This window comes from Sparus aurata, chromosome 17, assembly GCF_900880675.1.
Source record: "Sparus aurata chromosome 17, fSpaAur1.1, whole genome shotgun sequence".
Classification (NCBI taxonomy): Eukaryota; Metazoa; Chordata; class Actinopteri; order Spariformes; family Sparidae; genus Sparus; species Sparus aurata.
This window is the reverse complement of record NC_044203.1, coordinates 22,264,005-22,278,980: the sequence shown is the minus strand read 5'-3', so window position 1 is coordinate 22,278,980 and position 14,976 is coordinate 22,264,005. Positions and strand designations below refer to the sequence as shown.

The window sequence follows — 14,976 nt, the reverse complement described above, 5'->3', positions numbered from 1 at the left end:
ACTTTATATGTTTCTGTTTTATTACCTTTTTTTTGTTTTGTTTTTAGGGACACATGTTGGTTTACACCTGTATCTGAAAAAAAAAAAAATAGATGGCATATATAAATACATATATCATTCATCTCTTTTTGTGAGTTTGCCTTTTGATATGATGAGTGTTTGTTTAGCCTTGGTGTTTATCCCCTTGTTTGATAGGCTTTTTGCAAGATTTCTTTCATTTTTCCATCAAAGTACACACAAAAAAAAACCTTTGATGGAAAATGAAACGACAAAGCACACACACACACACACACACACACACACACTGCTAGAAGCCTGTCACATACTGTCCTGAACAAAGAGTGGGTTGTAGTAGGGGGGCTTTATTGGAGCTACTGGAACTATTCTGTTTGTTAACAGACAAGCTTGTAACAGCAGGGGGCTGATTCAGGGATTATTAGAGCCTAGGGGGAGAGTCTGTGTGGGGTACTATACAACAGAGGGGGAACAGTGCACAGCAAAGGTAAACAAGGCCTTTAATCAATCAGCGGATGTTTGAAAGCAGAGAACAGTCGAGAAAGAGCAGGATGTGAACCGAGGTGGCCTGCACTTTGTATAGGAGGTTATAAGTAGAGGAGCTAACTGTGCCGGGAATACGGAGCAGACCTCAGCTGTTGCACAGTCCCAGTCTGATCTCATTTGTCAGACCTCACTGACTATTTCTTGTTATCGACTGCCCTCCTTGTTGCCTCTGCTTGTTTTTCCTTGCCGGAGCCATGCATCCCCAGCGTCCTCTTCCTCAGGCCATGCCCTCTGCCTCTCTGGGACAGCACCTGCGAGACATGGCCATGGGTCTGGGACGAGGCAAGAACTTCCTTGGTGGAAACTTCGCCTACAGTTTCATCCAGTCGGTCAAGGAGTGCCTCTATTTCCTCCTGTGCTGCTGGTGCATCAAAGAGATCCTGGACTGACAGACTGAGCGAGAGAGTAGATCAAGTGGTCAAACATTGATTTTCCACTTTTCTCCGTTGGCTCCCATAGTGTAATTTCAACCAGCTTTTATTTCATCAGGAAAGGAGTGTTTGATCGGCGGTGCTGGCAAAGCTTTGGCAAGTATGAGTCTTGTCTCATATGACAACAAACTATCACTTGAGCACACAGCGAAATAAAATCTAATTTATACAATGCAATTTGATGTTGTCTAGTATTTAAAGGCGCAATATGTAAGAATTAAATAAAAAATTAACATTATAAATTAAGATTATTAATGTAATGTGAATAACTGTTCTGACCTGATGTTTATGTACTGCGCTGTGAAGATATCCACTGAAGTTAGCATGCTAACCAGCTAGCCCTGACCATGAATGTATAATGAGTTTGTGAAACCTGCTCAGTGGTGCTTGATACTGAAAAAGCTCATTTTTCGTGTTGGCTCATAGAGCATGCACACAAAAGACTATCACTGACCGGGCCAGCCAACTTCCGGTGTAGCGCATGGCTAACTTAAATAGAGATAAAATGATTTCATCTTGCAGCTCTTCTACACCTTCCAAACTGTACTGAACCTGATGGCTCGTGAAACAGTTAACTTAAGTAGGGCTTTTACACTTAAAACTTAAACTTAAAAAACTTTTTGGACCGCAGTGCATCACGAGACGCTGTATTTACACGGTTTGGCTACTACGAAAGCTTCAAAGGCTGGTTCTCTTCCTGGAGGCTTGGTGCTAGTCAGTGTGGGGGGTAACTTTTTTTATTGTAACGTGCAACATAATAGTTCTGCAACTCAAGTAATCCATTATTTAGTGTTTTATAAAGTAATCTGTTACTGGAAAAAATTGCTGTCTTTCCTTTCCTTTTGTCACCACGAAAATAAAATAAAATCTCCAGTGAAAGGTAAACGTACAGTTGTGTCAGCATGAAAGTGTAGTGAGCTAATTCAATGTACCGTGCTTCAATGAGCCCAGTTCGCTGTCAGATTGTTAGCAAAATAAAAAGCTGTAAATGTTATATTGCATCTGTCATTGTTATTATTAGGCTGCGGAGTTAACAGATTGTGTGTCGTAGAGAAGGCTATGAACTGACGGTTGAGACAATACACTCAAATGTAGATGTTCAGTTGGCTACACGCCGTCTGGACCATATAAGTGGCGTGCGCTACGAGTCACAAAGGGATTTTCTTGTAATCTTGTAATGAATTACATTTAAAAGTAAGGTTTCCCGAGACCGGTGCTAATGGTGTAAACACCAGCAGGCCCCTGGTTATGTGAGCTCCCAGTCTGGACTGCTAGCTGTGTGGCTAAATACACTAGCTATTGAATGGGAGGTGCACTTAGCAGCAGTAAACGGTTGCCCCGGTGATATGCTGCCCCATGTCTGTTTTTGAATTTGACAGGGGTGGCCATTTCTCACGTACTACACCTTCTAAAGTGAGGTTCTTCAATGAGAAACAGTCTGTTATCTAATGTATTCAAATATTTTTATGTGTGTTTTTTTCAGTGCCTACGGGATGCTCCTGTTCGGTGCCAGGGAACACACTCGCACACCTCCAGATGCTACACGTGTTCACTGTGAGAGGGTCAGTCTTTCCTGAATTAAAACCCTGCTTGTCTGAGATGCGGAGGAATGGCACCCCTGATGTACACTGTACAACGCAAACTGGTGTGCAATGAATAAAGGAAACTGATGAACAGAAAAATATTACCTTTATGTCTGCATTTTTGTTCATTTTGATTTTTAATTAATCATGCAGTCTGCTAATGAACAAAAGAAAAATAGTTTGAACTGTGCTTTTAATGGCTTTTAGTTAATTTGACAATGTTTACAAGATGGCATGTTTTTACAGAGATCAAATTGATGATGTGTGCATTTAATAAATTCATAGGATACATTTTACAAGCTGTTTGACATGTGGAAAACAAAAAAGGAAAAAAAAGAAATGGATTTTGTTACCCGAACTAACCTGGACTGAACCTGAGCTTGTGGACTATCAGCACTTAATATCGAGGACTGGAGGTGTGTGGGGGGATCACAGAACATGTAAGATGTATGTTCTCCATACTCACCATCACCTGCGTCTGTCAATCAACCGGGAAGTTACCCCCCCCCCCCCCCCCCCCCCCCCAGTGAAGCATCGCCATTGGTCAAGCTGGTGGGATAAGGGCGGGACTAAAGCCAGTGCCGCCTGTGATTGGACGAGCGGCGCGTGCTTCATGCAAGTTCAGGAGGCATGTTCTAAGTTCTCAAGTTGGATGGGAAGATTGAGAAGTGTGAGCTGAATCTGTGACACTGCGGGGTCTGAAGAAAAAGCCACGAACCACGGTAAGAATGACCTGAATTTGGATGTAACTTGTTATCAAAAAGCAGCAGCGTCACTTGTGTTGTTGTTTACTCTTCCACTGCGTCGCTAGCGTCGTTTTTCACGCACTTTTTCCTGGTTGTGCGACTGGCGGTTGTAACGGTTGAAAGTTTTGTTTCCAATGGCTAGCTTAATGTTTACATTTCTTCTCTTGTCTCAACCTCTACGCGAAGTAACATGCTCTCTCCAGCCCTCAACGTGTTTAAGTTTCTTCCGTGTAAATCAGAGTTAACGTTCATTTATCTTTAAGCCCATCGCCATTTGACATTTCCTGTTACAGTCCTCACTTTAAGCAGTCTGTAAAATTACACAATAATAAGATAATCAGCCTGTTTTGTTGAGGATGCTGTTAAACCTTGTGCTTCTTTTGCTCTCAGCCTGTCCTAATGGTCTGTCCTGCAGTTTTTTCTCTTGACCTTTTTTGGTCATTTTTCCCGGCCGAGACCAGGATTATAAGATGAGGACTGCTGCTGCACTCATATATTTGGCTCTTTTATTTTTACTCAATACATAATACAAGTGTGCTCCTCTGCCTAATTACATTGTAGGCTGCACAAAGTAAGCTGAAGGGAGATTATTTTTTGTTTTGAAAGATATTAAGAACCTGAGGTAGGCAGGGTATCAAATATCTGTGATACTATGAATATATAAATGATGTGAAACAGGTTCCTAAAGCCAGAGCTTTCTAGTTTGAGTTTGATATAACCCATGAAGATAAGGGAATAAGAGCTGAGTACAAGGCTGAGAAAATAGATTTTTGTCTGTTAAAAACCATCGGCTTTGTGGTGTATTTAGTTTAATCCTTTTAACACTGTCCTTAGAATACATTTCTGCCTGTGCTGTGTTCCCCATGGCCATCTTCTGCATGCTCCCTCTTTCTGTCTCTAGTCAATCTCATGGTGGCTATATTTAGCTGGTATCTATTTAAGCCATTCCACTATATGCTCCACAATGCTCCTAGGGCCCTAGGCTAGATTCAGAGGAGTCCTCTTGGGAGGCACTCGATTAGGAGACCTAAATTGCGGAGCTGGGAGAGAATTGAATTTGGGGAGTGAAGTGTGTCATTACCCAGACGATGTGGTGGTAACTTAAGTGGTTAGTTCTGCTTTCTGCATTTACTGAACAAAGCCAGACTACACATAGTAAATATGCATCTCTGTGAAGTCACCCTCTGCGGTTTGAGAGGAAAGGCTTTATACAGCTGTATTACCTGACACATGTGTCTGACCAGGTAGTTAAATTGAAATGTCAGGCTGTATTTTTGTGAGAGGGATCCTTGTCCGGAAAAAGTTGTGTACTACAGAGGTAGTCCAAGTAAAAAACAGTTTCACAAAATGTTTATCTTACTGTAAAATGTGTTATTACCAAGTAATGCACACAAATAAGTAGATCTAGTATACTGCTGATGGTTGGTGGCTTGCAGACATATATTAACAGATCAGTAGCTTTGAAATGGTGGGCCCATTTTGCTGTCCGTATCTCCAGAATTGTGCCGGCCTTAGTTACCCGTGTCACTGCCAAAACATTTCCGAGCTAGTCAAAAGCCAGGGTGACCAAAAGACCTGCAACACACACAAACTACTAATGAAGAACTGAATGGTCCCAGAGAATTGGACTTCCTGCACACATGCACACACACTCTGTGTGTGTTAACAACAGGTTACAGTAGCTCCTTTATTGGCAGAGTGGGTGAGGCTGTATAGCAAGTCATATATTCAAATACCATGTCTGGGCAAACAGGGGATGTAAATTTTTTCAAACTCACACTGTCACCCATATTGTGGACTAGTTGCAGGCCTCTTAACAATACACCTGCTCACTTTGGGTTGTAATGTGTTGCATTAGTATTGTTCACAAATGAGAAGTCCATTTTCATTTTTAAAATGTATGATTTACCTTTTTGCAGCTTTCATGCAGTGGTGACAAAAGGCTTATTTACCTTTACTACTAATCTGTGTTCCTCTTGTGTTGCAGGAGACGGCCAAAGCCTCTGGGGGGCCATGTCTGGTGGCAGTAGTGCTAACAACAGCTGGACCATCCTCACTCCTGAGGTATCACCACCACCCTGTAAAAATTATAGAAATGTGGAGTCACTGTGCATGACCTCATTGAAGAGGCAATTTTTTTTCAAAAAGAAAACTCCTTGTCCCAATAGATTTTCTTTTGGGTCACCTGAATATGAAGTAGGCTTCTGTAATAAGACTTGTCTTTGTTTCTTTTTTTGATGATTTAACTCTTATTCAGAGACATCAAAAGATAGATTGTATGTTCAGATTAGCCTATATTGCTCCTGTGGTAATGTATGTCTGTTTGTTTCATTTGACTGTTTTCTAGGAAACTGTTGCTGAAACCCTGAGGCCTTTGGCAGAGGGGAAGGAGCACCATGAAGAAAGCCCTACATCTGCGGCAGGTTTGTCACAATCAATTTCAGGATTGTGAGATTATTAATGCCACACATACACTTAAACCGGTTTAATTTCTAGCATTAGTTTTAACTTACTTACTTACTTTATTTGCCCTCTCTGGTAATAATCAAATTAAACTTAAAAGAGAGAAATTATATACCACATCACTGTAGATCACCAATTTTGTATCCCAAGTCAGAATTGCTGAATTTCAAGGAGTCACAATAAAAATGTGTAAAACTATCTTTCTAAAAGTCTCCTCTCTCACCTCCTGTGTGTGTTGATGAACCAGGTTCTGAGGAGAACCAGCCTGCAAAGGGTACAGAGTCTGCAAAGGGGCTCCCTGTGGAGGACCACCCGGTAAGACAGCAGTTCATATGTGTCTCTGTCATGTTGTATTCATCACTCAGCTGAGCTGAATATGTACTGAAGTTCATATTAACCAGTGGAGGCATTCTGTTGTCTTTTATTTTGTAATCAGGGTTTTCATAAATACTCAGTCTGACTTACCAGAAGATAAAAATCTAAACTGCTTATACCGTCACCCAGGAGTGCATGATTCTGATTGGCCAGTTGGTGTATTGCCACATTGTCACCCTTCTAACAAAGTATTCATATATAGAAGATGACTTCAGCTGTTACCAGGCTACAGCTTCTTGGCTGAGTCATATAATAATGTTAAGCACTTTTTAAGTGCATCTATTTAGTTTAATGCAGTTTAACAAACTGATTTGATTCCAGGTCTTATTGAATTTAGGGTTCATTAAAAGCATGTGCACAATTTACTTTCTGGTGGAGAGTTAGATGAGAATATGAATACCAGTTCCATATCTGTCCAGCAAGGAAAAGGCTACAGCAAGCACACAGCTATCTTATTATAGCATAAAGTCTAGAAACAGCTAGTCTGGCTCAGTGAGAGGGTAACAGTGTCCTTCTAGATTATTGTGGACTATGTCTTGGCAGCAACTGGTCACTTCATGGAGTCTCAGCTGGTTGCCTGGCAACTGGTCCGAGCTAAGAGATAGCTCTGCACCCCCCCGACCCCCCCATAAATTGGTGAATTATCCATTTACCAATATCAAGATGTTTGTGGGCTATAACTTGTTTATTAGTAAGCTGTAGATGTACCTCTTGTCAAATGTTGTTAATTTTGGACAGAGCCACTCTTTCCCTTCCCCCTGCCTGTGGTCTTTGTCTGAGCCAGGCTGTCGTTGGCCTTATATTTTTAGTACAGATACAAGAATGGTATAGAGCATTTCATCTATCTCTGCCTAAAAATGGTAACTTTTACTTCTTATTTAGGCTTCGACCTCGAGGCATTTTAAAGCTGCAGTAGGCAGAATTATTTCAATGTCACTTTTGATATTTATTTGAAGGGGTTATTTAAAAAGTGTGTGTCTGTGAGGCTGTTGCCCATTTTCTATTTATTTTTCTTAAAAACCAGACCCAGTGTGATCCAAAAAACAATCAGGGTTAGTCAGCACATAACTAGCCAGTCACAGTCACTCTGTACAAACAAGGGTCGTTGATTTTTTTTACTGTCTTACCTGTGAGTCAGAAGTAACCAGCCAAGTAGAATGGCTGACAGCCTTGACGTTTCACTTCAAAATATGTGCACACGTTTGGTGCATCATTTGGTGGGAGGGGCTTAGTGGAGTGATAGGAGGCAGCAAAGAGAGTGGTAGAAGGTTTTTCATTATGTTTGTTCGAATTGCCTACTGCAGCTTGCCTTATCTTTATACCCAGGTATCAGAAGAAAAAACAGCAGAGCTAAGTGGAGACACAAGCACAGATCAACCCGCCTCTGTGCTTGCCGCCATCCCTGATGACCCTGTTCCTATATCTTTGGACGTGCCCAGCAGCTTGGTCCCTGACAATGATGCACTTAGTCAGTCGGAGGGCCTACCCGAGGGCCCGGCACAGTCCACCCCTGATCCCGATTCATTTTCTGACTCCTATACCCACATAACCCCTTCCTCTGATGAGGCCCCAGCCTCACTGCTGAGCACAGAGACTCTGGGAGGGGTGGAGCTCACACAGGAAAAAGAGACGCTCGAACAGGAAGGAGCACAGCATCCACTAAATGGAGAGGGGCTACAGCCGGAAGGGGAGGAGTCAGACCTGTCTCCGACTGACCTAGGGAAACAGGCAGGTATGAACTATAAAATCAGTTTTTATAATGTGTCTGTCATTATGTACGTGGCAAAGATCATCACCTGAGCACCTGTATCCTTCCCTTAAGCCGTATGTACTATTTGTGTTCGAAGTGTACTTGGTGGACCAGCTGGTAATGGAATTGTTCAGTATCTGGGCCAGGAGGTTGTCTGGAGAGGCTGTGGTTGGTATGAGGCAGGGAGCATGATGTGACAGAGAAACTTTAAGTTGCATGACACCCTGCAGGATTAAATTGGCTTCAGAGGGACTGGGACCTCGAAAAGTTTTTTGCAGTGTGGTGTTTTTGGTCTGCAGCGCTTTTTCTCGCTACGGCATTAAAAAATGAGCTTTCTTTTGCTCCGTTGTGCAGTTCTTTCAGACAGTTTTTGTTTACCAACTAGAGTTCAGGGAGTTCTTTACAGTACCATTGTCATTTTGAAACAAAATAGAATATATAGTTTGAATAAACACTTTCATTCCAAGGTGCTAGAAGTTCCAAAATGAAGCTTTTTTATCACTTCCAGACGATTTATTCAAGATTTAAGCCTCAGTTATGACGTTTAAAGATAGATAAGGAATGGCAATGTCGCAAATTAAACAGCATTGCTTGCACAACAGAGCCGATAAAGAAGCAAGTCTTAGCTCCCATGAGGAGTTTTGTCTCATACTGCAGCATCAGACCGGTTACAGCTCCATAGCTGCTGTGCTATCTAACAGCAACTACAGTATGTAAGTGCAAAAGCAGATTTGTGCCAAATAATGCGCAACAGCTTTGTTTTAATATAATAAATATGGCAGAAAATAAAATTCTCTAATGGATACCTTCAAATTAAACCACCAGCTGTTTTAAACACTTGAGCCTTGGGGGTACCCATAGAATAGATTAAGCCTGTAAATTAAAAAGTGATATCAAAACACACTTTAACAACAGCTTTTCATCCTCTTCCCCTCCACCGCTCCAGACTCCCCTGTGGATTCAGAGGTGGCTGAGGAGAGCACTAAGACGGGAGAGGAGGGAGAGCCAGAGGTGAGGAGGAGGAGGTCTCTCTTAGCAGCTCTGGAGCGGATCGGAAGGACAGAGGAGGAAGAGGAAAGGGAGGAAGAGTTTCAGCTGCCACAGCGTGAGGAGGACAGTGGGTTCTCTGTAAACAAGTGCATCCTCGGTGCTGTCATCCTGCTGGGCCTCGGCACCATCTTCTTCTCAGGTAGGTTCACCATGCGACACCAAAAAATCGATTTGATTGTTAATGTTATGTGCGATTAATATTAAGCAGTTAGTGTGAGGAAAGTGATGACTTACTTGCATTAAATTATACGAAGGGTGCTGAGGTGTATTGTACCTGCAGGTGTCTTCATGAACCTGGATGAGGGTAGGTTTTGTGTGTGTGTGTGTGTGTGTGTGTGTGTGTGTGTGTGTGTGTGTGTGTGTGTGTGTGTGTGTGTGTGTGTGTGTGTGTGTGTGTGTGTGTGTGTGTGTGTGTGTGTGTGTGTGTGTGTGTGTGTGCTTGCCAACAGCATGTGCTTGTTTGTGTGCATGCAGAGAAAACTGTTTGCATCTCAAACTTTTTAAGAGAAAATATATAAAGATGTGCACGCTTTTAAACCTGAGCAAGAGAGAGAGAGTTATTTGTGCACTTTTGCAACAAGGCTCTTTTGCCGTTGTTAGTTGAAAACCTTGTACCGCATCACCACAATGTAAACCAATGTTTTTTGTAGAGCTGCTACAATTAATTGATTAATCGACTATCTGGTCAAGAGAAAATTATTTGGATTTCCCTCTTTCTTCAGGCAGAAATGTCAAACCTTTCTGGTTCCAGCTTCTTACATGTTAGGATTGGCTGCCTCCCTTTGTCATTTATGATTATGATTTAGGATTCAAAGTTCTTTGGGTAAGACTGTGCAATATGACCTAAATCTCATATCCTTATATACTGTGGGCCATTTCATATCACAATATAGCACATTTTGTGTTACTTTAATTAATCAATAATTTTGATAGAATGGCCACATAGAAAGGACAGTGTCTTAATTTCCTAGTCCATATCAGATTGTTATATCCAAATCACGTCCATGCTACAGAAACAACCCTTCTTCCAATTACGAGGTCTCGGCTGATGAAAGATTTTATCGCAGCTTAAAAAGAAACTTTGGTGAAGTTCTGGATCTGTCTGGATAATCTTGAAGATCCTTAGATGAATGATTTTAAATAGCTGTCTAGCTCACTGATGTACATTACTTTGTTGGTTTCCTGATTTATTTTGAATTGCCTAAGCCTGTCACTATGACTGAAAGCACGTCTTGCACATTGTCTGGCACAAAAACAAGTTAAATTGGATGTTTGTATGGTTACCACCATTTGTTTGTGCAGGAGGACCTAATGATTTATAGTGACCTATTTAAGATTTTTAGATTTTTCTTACTACTTTTTAAACTTTTTCTTTATAAGAAACTACAAAAGATATTTGTTTCCAAACAAAATATAAGGTGAAAGTAATTCAAATATGGTTTAGCATAATTTAGGTATTATTATGAAGTTTTACGAATATTTTGATGATTATCGGGTTAAAAGCGTAAATCAGACTTAAGTTTAACAGGACAACCATGACATAAAAGGTTCATATTGTTCCTGAGCCTAACAAGATCTTCATTTTGATGATTGCGTGTGGCGTGCTTCCCTTGATTGGAATTACCTCGTTCTGTGTTACTCTCACGCTCCTCCAGGAATGTTTGTGTAGCTTGTGGAAAATTCCTTTTTCTTCGTCTGTGCCATGCAGAACAACGGCAACCGTAGAGCAAATGACGAAAAGTATTGTGAAGACTGTGATTTGCAACACAGCAAAATAAGCGTTATAGCAGTTTTCAAAAGTTTTTTATCAACACATATTGTATACATCATATCGCACAGCCCTAGTTGGAAGGCCAAAAGAAGCCATTTGAAGGTGTCACTTTGGGCCCTGGGAAATTGTGGTGATCATTGTTTTGCATTTAACAGATTAAACTATTAATTGTGAAATAATTGGCAGATTGATCACCGTACCTTTTCGAGTGAAATTTTGTTTAGTTCAAGTTCAAACTGGATATTGGCAAAATTATAGATGCAAGGTTTTCAGACAACAACTTTTCAAATATATTATCCTTAACCTTTCATTTACATTTGAATGATATCAATCAGTACATTTGTGCACTGACTCAGCTGAGCTGTACCACACATTTTCTTATGAAAGCCCTCATTGTTGTTTGTGTAGGTGCTATTTCTCCAGTAATATGCAAGGGAGTATAAAGCTTTTGCTTTTGCTTTTGTTCTTTGACAGTGAATTATTCACATGAACATTAAGCTTTGCATAAAACATTTGCAGAGAGTGACTACGGTACAAGGGAGCTGAAAGATGCAGAGTTACCAGGAAAACAGGTCAGTTTGACGTCAATTTGTCAAATTTTCTTTTTCTGTTCTGTCTGTGTGCGCTCTCAGGTCAAACTTGTATTCATTCTAATGCCATTTTGTGTGTACCCATTTTACAGTACAGTGAGTACCAGCTCATGAATTTTTAGTGTGATATGCTCAGTAGGAGACCACCCACAACGCTGGCAGAATTGCTGCTATTGTCTACCAACTGTGCTACTCTGGACTTTTGTTCTCTTTCGTCTCATCTACACGTTCTGTTCTCTCACTTCTTGACTACTCTGTCTGGCAATGATATTTCAGAGAAGTCATCGAAAATCTTGCCATTGTGTAGCACTGTGTGGGCATTTTTGTTGACAGGAGTGGCTCAATCCCGAGGCTCCCCCACCCCCAGTAGATGCTGACAACACAGAGCTTCTAAATAAGTTAGCCAAAGGGAGCCAGCAGATTTCTGTGCTACAAGCTCAACTTCAGGTGTGACTTCATTCCATCTTGTACATGCAGTATATACGTGGATGTGTGTCTGTGCATAAACGTGTCACTGACTGTGTAGTATCCTCACAGGACCCACTTCTCTTGCTCTTTTTTTCAATCAGGCACAGAGAGAAGAGCTAAAAGTAGCCAAGGGACATGCAGCAGAGGGAGCAAAGGAGCAGCTGCGTTTGGAGGAGGTGGAGAAGGAAAACAGTAGGTTGAAGAAAGAGATGGCATCTCTCCCTGTCCTTCAGAAAGAGAACGAGAGGATGAAGAGAGAGCTGGAGTCTGTCCCTGCCCTACAGAAAGAACTAGAATCACTGAGAGCCACTGTGACTGAATTAAAACTCTCCGCAGGTACAAAGGGACAGAGGGAGGAGGAGGGTAGAAGATATAGAAAGATGATAGTTATTAGACAGCAAGGGAAAGTGTAGTGTGTTTCCTCCTTTTTCTTTTTCCCTGTTATTCTGACTTGAATGCTCACTCCACATCTTTGCAGTTGTAGTGACTTCTTGTGTTTCCCTCAGCAGCTGAAGCACCCGTGAAGGCCGCTACGGCGCCCTCCAGTGGCCAACCGGAGGCCAGCACGCAGGGAACAGCCAGCTCCACAGAGAAACAGCCAAGGAAGCCATCTGATGAGCAGTGGGACAAAAAGAAGGATGTAAAGAAGGATAAAAAGGACATGGGCGAGAGGAAAGAGGGAGAGAAATCTGATTCGCAGGAAGGAGAGAAGAGAGAGTGGAAAGATGTAGGCAAAACAGAATGGAAAAAGGGGAAACATGAGCAAGGGAAGTTTGACAAGGAGCAAGGAAAGTTTGAAAAGGAGCAAGGAAAGTTTGACAAGGAGAAAGATAAGGAAGGAAAGCAGAAGAAGCATAGTGACGAGACAAAACAGTGGAAGGAGAAGGATTGGAAGAAAGGAAAGGCGAGCAGAGGTGACGAAGGAAAGCCATGGAAGGACAGGGAGGGGAAGAATGACCGGATAGAAAAGAGTGAGAGAAAAGAATGGAAGGAGGAGAAAGAGCTGAAAAAGGCAAAGCATGAGAAGGTGAATGAGGGTAAACAGTGGAGGGGTAAGGAGGAGAAGAGGGATTGGAAGGTAGGAAAAGAGCATGGAGAGAAGTCCAAGAGCAGGGAGGAGTGGAAGGGAGAGAAGGAATGGAGGAAAGGAAAAGATGGCTACAAGGAGAGTGGCAAAGAGAAGTGGGTGAAAAAAGACTTGAAAGAGAAAGGAGAGAAGAAAGAGTGGAAGAAAGATGACTGGAAGAGTAAAAACAGCAAGGATCATGGTAAAGAAGGGAAATGGAAGGGTGAAAGGAAACAGTGGGAAGAGAGCAAAAATCATGGCAAAGAAAGAAAGGGGAAGGACGAGAGGAAACAGTGGAACGAGAATGAGCAGAAGAGTAAAAATGGTAAAGATGAGAAGGAATGGAAGAGAAAGGATGAGAGGAAACAGTGGGAAAAGAAAGAAGAGCAGGGCAAGAGAGGAGGACAGAAAGAGAAAAAAGATTGGAACAAGGACAAGTCAAGCTCCCAGAAACACAAAGATGAGCACAAACTCAACAGTAATCACCGCCACGAGGAAGAGCATGTGTGGGGCGAGAGGAAGCCTCCTCACACACACCGCCGGCCGTCCCTGGAACAGCCCGAGTACTGGGTCCGGCAGCGGGATCGCCTCCAGCACAACCCCAAACCAACACAGCCGTGTGACTCGCTGGAGACCTGTGCCCAGGCTGAGGGTCTGCTCCCTGTTCCCTTCCCCGATTTCGAGGTCATCCTCCAGACTTACCTCGCCAAGGCAGAGGAGGCGGGAGTGGATGCCTCCAAAAGGGAAGAGCTCCAAAAGCTCGCGGCCGAATTCTTCAAGGATGGTCTCTTTGTTCACGACCAGATGAGCTTCATCGATTTCGTCGAAGATTTGGGAGATGTTTTGGAAGACATGGTGGAAGGAGATGAAAGCGATGAAGAAGATAGCGACATGGAGGACGAAATGGAGGAGTTTGAAAAAGAAGTCCTGAAAAAGTTTTCAGTGCCAGGAGCTGGAGCGAAAGAGGAGCGATCCAAAGGGGAGCGGAGGAAGGAGAGCGGAAGAGGTCGTGGCTGACGGAAGTGATAGAATTGATGGATCTGTTAAAAGTAGCTAAGAGCCGTCATGACGGATGAGGGGTTATTCAAAGGGAACATTTTATATTGGACCACAAACGCTTACAAGTATACATTTATCATCCTGTCAGGCTTTTTACCAGATCTTATTTCACCCCTTCATGTTGTTCAAGAAGTTCAGCTTAAAAATGTATTTCACCTTTGCAGGTCGTTTTGTATTTTACCTGTGCACACACACATGCGCACACACACACGCACACACATTAGTACTTCAGCACACCAGGAGATTAAATCTCGAAAGATCGAGTTGGATCTGAGAATAAATGCTGTATAGTCTTATTCACACACTACACCTCCTCAACTGCAAACACTACTGTGCACTGTTCAAGTCTACCTATTCACAGTACTCCATCCTTACGTATTAACTGCTCTAGCTTGACTCTTAACATCCTTCGGTCATTTACAGTTTTTATATAAGGGTGGAGTGAATGTGGCCTGCTGGAAAAAAAAAAGTTTAGTGAATATTTTATGTAAGATTTAGAGAAGTTTGCATTGATCGTGTTTTTAATGTTTGTACATATCACATTAAATGTGTTTATGCAGAACTATATAATTAACTTATTTTAATGAGGTTGGCAGAAAATGAATAAGTAAACAATTGGTTGGCACATAAGGTATCGACATGTTGAACATTTGTGTTTTCTTTTCAGGTACAGAACTCGTGTTGTGCACTAAAATGTCTTTAATTATTGTTTTATCATGAATGTAACAGTTGTTATTGATTAGGTTGGTAAAAGAAGCATGTTTTCTTTCTCTTTTGTTTGTTTACACACTGACTTATGAAACGTTGCTGATTTAAGGGCCCGCGGCCACGTTGAGTGTTTATCAGAGGGTGTCGATGCAGAACCACATACTGTGGCAACATAGAGAACTCTGTATGATTAGATGTTCATATTTGCTCCTGTTACTGTCGTAAGAGCAGAATAATAAATAGGCTGCATCGCTGTGATGAAATAACAAGAATTTGTCCTCTTTTCTCTCACTTTTCATGCATAGTTATGACTCTGCACCAGCGACAGTTGTGGTCGTAGGCACTGTGTTTTTGG

The 14,976-nt window shown here is 42.0% G+C and overlaps 2 protein-coding genes across 10 annotated transcripts; both read left to right on the top strand.

The window, feature by feature from the left end:
* Positions 1-237: 237 nt before the first annotated feature.
* Positions 238-2,679, top strand: lenep (lens epithelial protein). Its single transcript, XM_030393200.1, has 2 exons — positions 238-1,088; positions 2,476-2,679. Exon 1 carries the CDS (start codon positions 756-758, stop codon positions 948-950), a length of 195 nt encoding a protein of 64 aa, XP_030249060.1. The 5' UTR covers positions 238-755; the 3' UTR covers positions 951-1,088; positions 2,476-2,679.
* A 467-nt stretch (positions 2,680-3,146) lies between these two features.
* Positions 3,147-14,887, top strand: pbxip1b (pre-B-cell leukemia homeobox interacting protein 1b). 9 transcript variants are annotated; one of them, XM_030394951.1, is made up of 11 exons: positions 3,147-3,297; positions 5,309-5,385; positions 5,669-5,744; positions 6,032-6,099; positions 7,486-7,891; positions 8,856-9,098; positions 9,240-9,263; positions 11,250-11,302; positions 11,654-11,767; positions 11,890-11,980; positions 12,298-14,887. In XM_030394951.1, exons 2-11 carry the CDS (start codon positions 5,335-5,337, stop codon positions 13,869-13,871), a joined length of 2,700 nt encoding a protein of 899 aa, XP_030250811.1. In that variant the 5' UTR covers positions 3,147-3,297; positions 5,309-5,334; the 3' UTR covers positions 13,872-14,887. The 9 variants fall into 9 exon arrangements, with proteins under 9 accessions (XP_030250811.1, XP_030250810.1, XP_030250805.1 ...); XM_030394950.1 differs by having other exon boundaries at positions 12,295-14,887; XM_030394945.1 differs by having other exon boundaries at positions 11,890-12,124.
* Positions 14,888-14,976: the final 89 nt, after the last annotated feature.

Excerpts from the sequence above, each read along its gene's own strand:
- pbxip1b (XM_030394944.1), top strand. The coding sequence starts at position 5,335 with ATGTCTGGTGGCAGTAGTGCTAACAACAGCTGGACCATCCTCACTCCT. Across the intron at positions 7,892-8,855 it reads TGACCTAGGGAAACAGGCAG|ACTCCCCTGTGGATTCAGAG; the intron begins GTATGAACTATA and ends CCACCGCTCCAG. Across the intron at positions 11,768-11,889 it reads TGCTACAAGCTCAACTTCAG|GCACAGAGAGAAGAGCTAAA; the intron begins GTGTGACTTCAT and ends TTTTTCAATCAG.
- lenep (XM_030393200.1), top strand. The coding sequence starts at position 756 with ATGCATCCCCAGCGTCCTCTTCCTCAGGCCATGCCCTCTGCCTCTCTG.